The 12280-nt window shown below is 34.3% G+C and overlaps 1 protein-coding gene across 1 annotated transcript in view; it reads left to right on the forward strand.

Annotated features, from left to right (window-relative positions):
• The window catches only part of Dgkh (diacylglycerol kinase eta), a 183923-nt gene that overhangs the window by 145528 nt on the left and 26115 nt on the right, over window positions 1-12280 (forward strand). The window contains exons 19-24 of the mRNA XM_076872669.1: window positions 298-415; window positions 1585-1695; window positions 1818-1914; window positions 9412-9519; window positions 10949-11062; window positions 11316-11450. Of these exons, the coding sequence (XP_076728784.1) occupies window positions 298-415; window positions 1585-1695; window positions 1818-1914; window positions 9412-9519; window positions 10949-11062; window positions 11316-11450 (683 nt within the window). The remainder of the gene's footprint in view (window positions 1-297; window positions 416-1584; window positions 1696-1817; window positions 1915-9411; window positions 9520-10948; window positions 11063-11315; window positions 11451-12280) is intronic.

The raw sequence follows: 12280 nt of genomic DNA on the forward strand, positions 1-12280 counted from the left end.
TGCTATAATAAAGAGGTAATATGTATTTATTTGTTGAAGTTATAGAATTGCTAGGATGGTAAGAGAAAATGTCATGAAAAGACTTTTGTTAATATCCTCATCTCCTCAATTCTTTATGAGAACATATAGATACTTGGAAGCACCAAAAACTTTATAGTCATAAATTTCATAGTTCTTATTTTGGGTTAATAAGATGAATAGGCACTGAAACCCATACTGTTTGTGATTAGGCATGAATTGACTGGTTGTTTCTCTCTTTTTCCTTAACATGTGATGCTTTATGTATTTTCTGTTCAGGTTTAAGAGCAGGACTAGCTGCTTCAATTGCTGGGAGTTCCATCATCAACAAAATGTTACTAGCAAATATTGATCCCTTTGGTGCAACGCCGTTTATTGACCCAGATCTAGATTCAGTGTAAGAAAATGTTTTTGCAATTATTTTTCTTTTGGCCTTTCTTATTTCTTCATAATGTGAATTATAGCATATATGTATCGTGATTTATGGCTCCATATGCAAAAAGTGTGACCAGAAAATTTGGAAAGTTGATAATAAAAGGCACATTAAGCCCTTGGAAATTCAGTGGTGTCTCTGGTCTGTCCAGAGGCAGTCACTTTCCCACCTGTTCTCTTCGAGAGCACGTTCTGGCAGAGGAAGCACAGGTCTGCTCACTTCTCTCTGGAGGCTTTCACTTACAGGTGCCTTTACACCTGTATTTCTGCTGTTCCCTTCCTCTTCTTTCTTCTCAGTCTTCGCCAAATCTGCCATCTTTTCATACCCAGCTTCTAGATTTTCTTATTTTGGGAGCTTTTATCATATACTGACCTCTTCCCTTCTCAAAATTTCTATATTTTTAGCAACTCAAGTTAAACTTTTTTGGGCTGGGGTTATGGCTCAGTGGTAGCACACTCGTCTGGCATGTGTGAGGCACTGGGGCACATGTTTGATCCTCAGCACCACATATAAATAAATAAATAAATAATAAATAAATAAATGCATTGTGTCCATATAAAACTAAAAAACTATTTTTTTTACAAAAGATATATTTTTTTCTTTCCATTTGGCCTTTGTTATATCACACTCCACAATGACATTCCTCAAAGTACCGTATTTTGAACTTCCAACAGTACTTAGAAGAATGGATTGACTCTAGTAGCTTTTTATGCAAATATTTTCCCATTGTTAAGAGTCAAAGGGGAGAAGACTTTCTAATGGTTGAAAATGAGGAGTAAGGCCACCTAACTACCCGGCCTTTCCCATAACTGTCTTCATCTATCTGGGTAGCAAGAGACTTATAGAGAAAATAGAAGGATTGAGACTTTGTTAAATTTAATAGAAAACAATCCATTACTCTGTCTCTGCTTTGCCTTGCCCTTTATATCACATGTACCCAAAATTGTACACATGTACTATGGCTATGCACATGGCATATATATATATATATATAGGAAGTAATTCCTACCGAGCTTTACAATCTTCTGTAAGGAGTAGAAGCTTAACTGATTTTAAGTGCTGTTTTGTGAACAAATTTAATTGTTGTAATGAACTTGAAATTAACCTTTATGTACTTTTCCTTATTGTCGCAGAGATGGATATTCAGAAAAATGTGTCATGAACAATTACTTTGGGATTGGGTTGGATGCAAAAATTTCATTAGAATTTAATAATAAGAGAGAGGAGCACCCTGAAAAATACAGGTAATTTTGAAAATAATGTTATCACCTGAAGGCGGTTTTTCTTCAATTTCATTCATTTCTTTTGCTTGCTCTGCCTTCATGGAGTAAAATTTCCTGAGATGTCCACGGATATTTATTTTTAGGAGCCGAACTAAAAACTTGATGTGGTATGGAGTCCTTGGGACCCGGGAATTATTACAGAGATCATACAAGAATTTAGAACAAAGAGTTCAACTTGAGGTAAGTTCATGTTGAAGTAAAGACATTTCACATTATCTTATTTAGAAAAATAATTTCATCTGTCGGGATAATATGACCTAAATTCCCCTTGATTAGTGATTAAATGTTCAGGAGGAAAAAATATCAAGGGAGTGACTTTTTGCTAAAGTAGGTATAAACACTGGACATGAACCCATACTTCACCATTGTTGTCATTAGCTCCTGAAATGGAGTCGAAGTGCCCAGGAAAATGTGGAGTCATAGGAGTACATTTATAGGATAGGGTTTTTAGTGGAATTTCTCATTTCAGTTTCCCAGTTCTGACTCAGTTCTGTAATACCCAGAGTTTCACAAATCCCTTAAAATAACTTTTGTACTAAATACATTCTTTTAATTTAAAATATGTGTTTATTTTTGTTCCAATTATTTCTAATAGCAAGTCAGTAAAAGAAAAAGATTTTGAGCATTTAGGTTTTTTTTTTTCATTATTTTTTACTGATTTAAATAGGAAATTAAAAGATTTTAAGTCTTTTTTGATCACAGGGGGAAAAACAAAAAGGTTGGGGACATGACCCAGCAAAGTCATTTAAACTGTGAATTTCATTTTTTTCTACCCTTGGTTCAGTCTCACTGTTTATGATAACAGGTGTGTCTTTTGTATCTTGTATCCTTTTACAACCAGATATTTTTAAAATATATCATTTAGTTGATAGCAATTGAGCCAGGCACCTCTTTAGTTCACATTCTTGTTATGATAACACTTAAAATAACAATGCTTGGTTTGATTTACTGATCAGAATATTTCAGACCTAAGATTTCTATATTTTCCTGTATGTATGTTATACTTTTAAAAGCCTTGGGTTTTGTGGGGGAGGAGAGGTTTTTGTTGTTGTTGTTGTTGTTTATCTTAACACTGGGATGTGGACTAAAAAGGTGCCTCGCTCAGTTGTTATCAACTGAATGTTATAGTAAAGATGAAGTCTTCCACTCTAAAAGTATAACTATGCAATTAGCTGGTTCCATTATCAGTGCTTGTTAAATTAAGGTAGAGATTACCAAATGAAAAGGCACACTCATACATTGCTGGTAGGACTGCAAATTGGTGCAGCCAATATGGAAAGCAGTTTGGAGATTCCTTGGAAAACTGGGTATGGAATCACCATTTGACCCACCTATCCCACTCCTTGGTTTATACCCAAAGGACATAAAAACAGCATACTACAGGGACACAGCCATATCAATGTTTATAGTAGCACAATTCACAATAGCTAAACTGTGGAACCAACCTAGATGCCCTTCAGTAGACGAATGGATAAAAATAATGTGGTATGTATACATAATGAAATATTATTCACCATTAAAAGAATAAAATTATGGCATTTGCAGGTAAATGAATGAAGCTGGAGAATATAATGCTAAGTGAAATTAGCCAACCCCCCAAAACCAAATGCTGAATAATGTCTCTGATTTAAAGATGCTAATTTATAATATTCTATGAGTGTATGTGGGTGGGTGAGGATTAAATGAACTCTACATAGGGCAAAAGGGAAAGGGGGAGGGAGGTAATGGGGGGTGGAATAGGGATAGGAAAGATGGAGGAATGTGATGGTCATCATTACCCTAAGTACATGTAAGAAGACACAAAGGATGTGATTCTACTGTGTACAACCAGAGATATGAAAAATTGTGCTCTCTATATATATAATAAGAATTGTTATATATTTGGCTGTCATATATAACAAATCAAAATTTTTTAAAAAGATGCAAAAATCAGGAAGGATCACATTTTGTAAATTTTTCACAGCCTCATCACAAGATCAACTTAGGTGTCCTCCTGTGTCTTGTGTATTATAATCCTTCCTTTTCTAATTATGTCTCTAGTTGTTCACACTCCATAAGAACAGGTAGGGAGTTGTGTTTATCTTTGTTTTCTCCAGCACTTAGCACAGCACCTAGCCCTCTCTTGAGGTGTAAATGAACAGGTAAATGATGATTTAGTGTAATTTGGTAAGATGGGGTTATTAAACTCATTATAAATTGAAACTGTAATTCAAAAATTATATAATACCCCTAACTACTCTTATGATAGCTTAAGTTTGCCTACCTCAAATGTTACATTAACCTACAGTTGGACAAAATCACATAGCACAAAGCCTGCTTTATATAAAGTGTTGATTATCTGATGTAATGTATTCAATACTATACTGAAGGGGGAAAACAGAATGATTAGGTATACTTTTACAAGCTATTCTGTGATCAAACCCTATGACTGACCATCTTTAAAGTTTAAGGAATTATCTGGAATCAGAATGTCTGGTGGGTCTTAATTCCTGCAAGAAACTTGGCTCTACAAACATAGATTTGCCACTTCAACTTGATGCCCATGTTATTAACAGGATATCTTACTCTTATACAGCTGCTTTTGAACTCCATTTAAAAAGGTTCTGAAGCAGTAGACCCTTTGACATTCTGGTAAAACTCTGGACCCCTTCTACAAATGTTTTTGAAATGCATTGTATAAAATACATAGAAACCAATAATATTAAAATAAATTAACAAAAAGATTTGGAGGGAGGAGTAGTGGGGATTGAACTCTGGGGCGCTCCACCACTGAGTCACATTCCAGCCCTATTTTGTATTTTATTTAGAGATAGAGTCTCACTGAGTTGCTTAGCACCTCGACATTTGTGAGGCTGGCTTTGAACTCTTGATCCTCCTGTCTCAGCCTCCTGAGCCACTGGGATTACAGGCATGCACCACCACAATTTTTAAATTGTTTAAAAGTAATGTATGTTTCATTGCCACATCAAGTGAAAATCTAGTGGCATGTCTAATAAATACCATAATTTTAAAGAAATGATGAACATAAATGATATCTGAAACATTTATAATATACAAAAAAACTGTATTTCTATTGACAATGAAATTACAGGTATTGCTAATACCTGTTTGTTGTCTACATTTATAACTGAGGACAATGCTAAATTCCAGAGGTTAGTGAACGTAAAAGTTTTATTTTTATCATCAAGTTTAACAGTCCCCCTGAAACTATTCATGGACCCTGGGTTTCTGTACCTCAAGTTAAGATCCTTGATATAGAAGTGTATGTTAAATGATACATGAAGAAACAAATTAGTAAAACAAGACATATAAAAACAGAAAAATTAAAAGTAGAGAATTCTCTGGGCCCAGTGGTACACGCCTGTAATCCCAACAGCTCAGGAGGCTGCGACAGGAGGATCACAAGTTCAAAACCAGCCTCATAAATGGTGAGGCACTGAGCAATTCAGTCCCTGTCTCTAAATAAAATACAAAATAGGGCTGGGGATGTGGCTCAGTGATCAAATGCCCCTGAGTTCAATCCTCAGTACCCCCCCCAAAAAAAGTAGAGAATTCTTTGCCATTTAAAGTAAATGAAGGAACACCTTCTGTGCTCAAGAATAACAGACCATGGAAGGCCTGTTGTCTACAAATTAATTTCCCTGATATGATGGTTCACTTGAGATAAAGGTGAAGAGATAGCCCCATCTTTGGAAGCTCTTTCCAGAGAAATGTCTGCATCAGTGTCAGTTCAGAATATTGTGGTATGAAAGGAGACTGATTTCAAGTCTCAACTTTGAATTTGTGTGGAAGAAAGACTTTGGTTTCTCTGTCTACACAACAAATGAAATAATGCTTCTGTGCAAATTATAATTCAGTGAGCTAAGGTACAAGAAATAACAGTGTAAACTGAAAAGAATTCTACATGTATAAATTTTGTTTCCCAAGCCATCAATTTTGGTTCTGATATACACCCAACTTTCAGAATCATTGACTGAGATTTATAATCTTTTGGGAATGCCAAAAATATAAAATAAAATCAGAGTAACATCTTGCTACTCTTATGATAGAGAAATCCTTGATACTCCTATCTCAGCCTCCCAAGCTGTTGGGATTATAGCTATAAATAGGAAAATCTCATTAAAGTTTTAAACATTTTGATTAAGAATGGTTGACTTTTTGCCTATAATATACCTAACTTACGCGTGTCAAGGAGCTTTTCCTATTTATTAACTGAAATAATGGTTGCATACTATTTTGAATCCTTTAAATACTAAGCTAAAATGAAGAAAACAAGTCATTTTTAAAAAACAAGACCCATCTTTAAGCTATAATGAAATAGGTATTGGAGAACAAATATTTGTTTAATTCACATTTTTGGTTACTTAAACTATTTCTATAATCTGTTTATACTTTGTAAAACCTAAATAAGTTTTGGTTTATTAGATAGAAATAGTGATTTCTATCTTTGTTTAGTTTACTTCAATAATAATTAGTCATAACTACTGGTTAAATTATTTTATACTAGTTGAATTATACTGAATTCTGTCTATACCATCACGTTTAATTGTTAGAACTTTATGAGTTAGGGCCAAGTCTGCAACCCCTGTGACTTGGGAGGCTGAGGCAGGAGGATTAGAAGTTCAAAGCCAGCCCCAGCAACTTAGCAAGGCCCTGTCTCAAAATAAAAAACAATTTTAAAAAGGACTGGGGATGTGGCTCAATGGTTAAGTGCCCAGGGTTCAATCCTGATACTTTACATGGTAGGTATTGTTATTCAGTTCAGAGGAGGAACTTGCCTAAGATCAAACAGCTGATAACTGAATGAGCCAACATTTCAAATTCACTGCTTTGTTAGCATAAAACAATATGTAATCATGACTAAAGAAGGAAGTTCACTGACTTCTGATTATGTGTTCTAGGTGCTTTCCTATACCTCATTTCATTGGCCACACTAAGTGTTAGCAATTATTAACCCATTTAGCAGTTGAGCAAAACGAAGCTTTGAAAGTTTAAGGGACTTACTCAAAATACTCAGTGAGAGAATTCAAACCAAGCCCACGATCTTTCCACTATCCCACATTGCTTGGTCAGAGTAACAGAACAGGACAGATATATTTATAGACAAACACACACACACACACACACACACCTGTCCTATTCTATACATATACACATGCATAAATAAATAAATATACACACATGCATATACTCATATGAAGATACACACACACACACACACACACACACACACACACACACACGGAGACAGATATGTAGGTCCATGTGTATATCTGGAGTCTCATGGCATTTTGCAACATCATGAACCACAAATGGAATGTGGGATGAATGGGTCAATTATAAAAGGATATAATACTCCCGAAGTTCTTCCTGAATATAAGAAAGTTTTCGGTCATGGGATCCTAATTTGTCAAATCTGTGCTGATTGTGTTTTTCCTATGAGACTCCATGACACAGACATTAAGTACTTCACTTGTGTTTTGCTTAATACATAATGTATTACATTCAGCAGAATACATGGCACTTCCTTCTGAAAATGTTCATCTTATTCCATTCATGCTTGCAAATAAAGTGCATCCATTAAACAGTTTTAAAATTACTTCTTTTATATTTACAGAGACAGCATTTTTTCCATTTCCTTCAACTTAGTCATATGAATGAAAACAGCTCTTTCTAAAGCACAGAGATACCAGTTTAATGTATTGAATTTAGAAAAATGTCATTCTACTAAGAAATTAATATTCATTTAACAAGTCATATATTCAGTACTAGCTATGTGCCAGGCATGTCCCTGAGTGCTGGGTTACAGTGTAGACCTGTAAATATTGAATACTCAGCCTGTCTACTGGTTAACACTGTATCTTCGGGAAGGGAAAGGAAATTGTAAAAATCTCATGTAGAGGTAAATAAAACATATGAGGTCTCAATTACACCAGTGGTTGAAAATGGATTCAAACTAGATTCTCATTTATTCTAAATGTTAAAGACAATTTTGATTGGGCATTAAAATGCCATTTTTATGAAGTTAATAATTTTTAATATGAGACTTATTTAATGGAGGTATAGCATCTATTTTCAATATGACATTTGTAAGCTTTTCTCTTTTTTAAATAAAGCTTTAGCTGGCATGGTGGCACAGGCCTATAATCTTAGCAACTCGGGAGAGTGAAGCAGGAAAGTGGCAAGTTTAAAGACAATCTGGGAAAATAAGTGAGACTCTGTCTCAAAATAAAATGGACTGTGGGTGTACCTTGGTGGTAGAATGCCCCTGGGTTCAACTGCCAGAACTGAGCAAGCGCAGGCACACACATTCTCTTTCCCTTTCAATTTGTCTTATACACACACACACACACACACACACACCATTTTTTTTTAAGAGAGAGAATTTTTTTTAATATTTATTTTTTAGTTTTCGTTGGACACATCATATTTATTTTACTTTTATGTGGTGCTGAGGATCGACCCCAGCACCCCATGCATGCCAGGCAAGCGCGCTACTTCTTGAGCCACATCCCCAGCCTAACCATTTTGAAGTCTTAAAAGATAAAAAAAAAAAAAAAAAAAGGTTTAAATCTTTCCATTAAGTTAAATGTTCACTTAGTTTTATTAGGTGGCTCTGTTTAAATACTGATTAATTTTTTTTTAGTTGTAAATGGACACAATACCTTTATTTTATTTATTTATTTTTAGTACCGAGCAACAAACCCAGTGCCTCACATGTGCTAGACAGGTGCTCTACCACTGAGCTACAACCCCATCCCAAATACTGATTAAATTATTGTGATCATAAAATTTATGTAACATAATTTTACTCATTTTTGAGTAATTTAAAATATTTTTAATTTATATATCAAAATTATACATGTAATGGGGTACCATGTTATAGTTTGGTACATGTACATATTGCATAATGTTCAAATCAGGGTAAGCACATGGGTCTTCTCAATCATGTATCATTTCTTTGTGGTGAAAACATTTAGTCCCTTTACTGATTATCTCCTTAATAGCTGGGCTGTAAAGTAAAGCAAACAACATTAATTTCATAAATAACATTTGTGAAAAGGTAACAATTCTATTTCTACTCAGTAAAACTTATTCACATAATTACTTCACCAAAGGTATTACCTTTGTTGTTGTTGTTTTCATTTAAGTGGTACTTTTCATTTGAGTGAGTAATGAGAAGGCAAGGGGTGTCGGGTTTTTTCCAACAAGTGTGTTTTTTGTTTGGCTTTGATTCTGATTCCTTGAAAAACTCAGCTTTAGAGTTTAGCCAGTAACCAGTTCCTTTTAGAAAGGTGTTACCAACATGGGCTGGACCAGAACCTGCCCTTAAAGAGCTGCTTTCAAAAGGATGCCTAAACTCATACAGCAAGTGAGAATCTCTGAAGTGGCCGAAAAGGATTCAAGAAAATTACTGCCTGATTTGAGGGGAAAGAAGAGGGAAAGCATTTCTTTCTAAATGCAGTTTTCTGTAGCAGCTTTTATTTACACTTTCAATTTTTTTTCAATTAAGAAGAAATAAGATAAATGCCTTTGTAATGTGTAGGAATGTACTTACAAGAGAACAAACATAACCAATACATTTTGCTCCCTCACTCTTTGACTTTGGTGTTTTACTATCCTTCAAACTAGTGGTGTTGCTCTTGAAGTCTAACCTCTAGGCTTTGTACTTTGCAGTGCGATGGGCAGTATATTCCTCTCCCCAGTTTGCAAGGCATAGCAGTGTTAAACATCCCTAGCTATGCAGGAGGCACTAACTTCTGGGGTGGAACCAAAGAGGATGATGTAAGTAGCAAAATAGAAATAGAGTCTGTTACCTCAACAATGATTCAATTCATGTAATATCTTTTAAAGATGTACTTTTAATATTAATTTAATGTCAGAATGTTTTACACAGGAAAGATATGGGGATAGAATAGATTTGTTCAAGGTTTTATTTAGATAATTTTTCATGGATTTACTCTAAAATTCCTTATTCTGGGATTACAATTTGGGGGGGGGGGGGTAAATGCAAAGGCATCTACTTCAGGAAAGTAAATTTAGGATATAAAGAAAGGAAGCTCTTGCTTCTTAATTTTATACCTGTATTAGTTTTCTACTGCTGCTATAACAAATTAACACCAATTTAGTAAAAGCACAGGTTTACCATCTTACATTTCTCTATGGTATAAGTCTGACAAAGTCTCCCTGGGCTAATAAATTCAAGATGTCAGAGGGCTGTGTGACTTTGGAAGCAGTAAGGGAGAATCTGTTTCCTGTCCTTTCAGCTTTTAGAGGCTGCTCATGTTCCTCCCACAGGTTGGATTTTCATGGCTTCACTCTAGTCACCTTTTCTGCCTTCCTCTTCCACTTTTTAGTGAGCCTTGTGATTACTTTGCGTCTACCCAGAGCATCAGGGTAATTTTCCTATTTCAAGGTCCACAATTTAATTACATCACCAAAATTACTTTTACCAAGTAATTAATCATCAGTTAGAAAGTTTGTTTCCTGATATTTTCAATGAAAGTTTTCAATTTGGATACTACTTTATGTTGTTTTTTTAAGAATAATAATTATTTATGACAAAGAAAAAGAGGGGGCAAAGAGGGAATGTCATACAGTCTAAATTTAAATTTTTAAGTAATTAATTTTGTGAAAAAGGCATCTAACATAAAGAAAAAGAAAGTTTACGTGAATTTTACCACCTGAGATTTCTGTTTCCATAGTTCAATGCCCTAAAAAGTTGTTGTATTAAGATATAAGGCACACGTGCATGCTGCTTATAATACCTTGAAAGATCTCCCTTAGAATAACCAAGTGAACTGTATCATAATTTGCATGTTCATTAGCTTTAACCTGATGAAACTGTTTCACCTTTTGGGTTTCTTAGATTTCTAAAAATTATAGACATTAGCTTAGCAAAACATCTGAATTATATATGGCAGATGTTTGCTGCATTTATACCAAGATGAATCATTTAAAAATGCATTAGTCCAAACAGTGCTTTATGTAAATGAGTCTTCTATCCCTATGCAAAATCCTTTTAAAAATTACATTTATTTTAAGCCATCTTCAGTGATTTTTTTTTTCTTGGATTATCATTTTCTAATGTTTATTTGCTTTTTGCTCACTATTTTTATGTTTCTAAATATAGACAGATAGCAAGGTTTACATTATTTGATGTACCACTTTACCAAAATGTTCAGTGAAAATGAAGCATAGTTTCTCCTTTCAGATATTTACTGCACCATCATTTGATGACAAGATCTTGGAAGTTGTTGCAATATTTGATAGCATGCAAATGGCAGTTTCAAGGGTCATTAAGCTGCAGCATCATCGAATAGCCCAGGTTTGTTTCTCTGACTATGCTTCTTGGGCCATGGAGGGCTGGGGGCTGCTATTCCAAATGACAACTGTCCTGAATATGTTTCTATATGATATTGACTTTGCTGTCAGGTCAGTTCTTACTGTGTCATCATAAGTGGTTTAGCATAGCATTCCATTCCACAGAATGGCCTAAATATCAAGCCTGAACATATGCAGAGATTGATGGTCAATTTCTCAGGATGACTTATATTCTAAAACAATGTGTTTTATTTCAGTGCCGCACAGTAAAAATCACCATATTTGGTGATGAGGGAGTCCCAGTGCAGGTGGATGGTGAAGCATGGGTCCAGCCTCCAGGGATTATCAAAATTGTGCACAAAAACAGAGCTCAGATGCTAACAAGGGACAGAGTATGTAACAAAAAAAAAATTATTCTGGAATTTTATCAAAATTGTTTTTTTAAAATTCTAAATTGTCATTAAAAATAGGAAATGGAAAAGATTTAAATTCTATTAAATCTGACATTTAAATCATTGTGATTTTAAATATGAACAAATATTCAGTTTTGTTTTAAATTAAATATATTTTTTAAAAGCTTTAGGTTTATATTGAGCAAAAGTACACAGAGGACTCTAACTGTATTCCCACATACATCCTTCCTCCCCTTACACACATATTCCCCTATTATTGATATTTTGCATTAGCATGGTACTTTTGTTGCAACTGATAAGCCAATATTAATACATTATTAACTAAAATCCTAGTTCACAATACTCTGTGTTGTGTACCAAGGAGTTTTGACTTGTATCCACCATTATAGTGTCATCCAGATAATTTTACAGCCTAACCCCTTAGGATCCACCTATGCATCTGTCCTCCATTATTCCTGGAAACCACTGATCTTTTTACTGTCTCCATTAGTTTTGTCTTCCCTATAGTATATATTTTTAATTAAGGTAAACCCTTAACAAATAAGACTGACAATATTCATGCTGTCTAGTAAAATAGTTAAGATAAAATAGCAAAGTAAAATAAAATGGTAAAGATTGAAGCATAAATTGAAGAAATAAACATTGAAACTTAAAAGTCTTTTTATGTTCCGTGATATATTTATCCTTATCGATCACATTACTCTTTTTCTTGGTGTGATACATTGGAAAACTTTAAAATGTCTTGTTTCATGTTTGTGGTTTATTGAGTGAGGTGGTTACAGAAAAAGAAAGCATAGTTTCAAAGATTT

The sequence above is a fragment of the Callospermophilus lateralis genome, chromosome 12, assembly GCF_048772815.1.
Source record: "Callospermophilus lateralis isolate mCalLat2 chromosome 12, mCalLat2.hap1, whole genome shotgun sequence".
Taxonomy (NCBI): Eukaryota; Metazoa; Chordata; class Mammalia; order Rodentia; family Sciuridae; genus Callospermophilus; species Callospermophilus lateralis.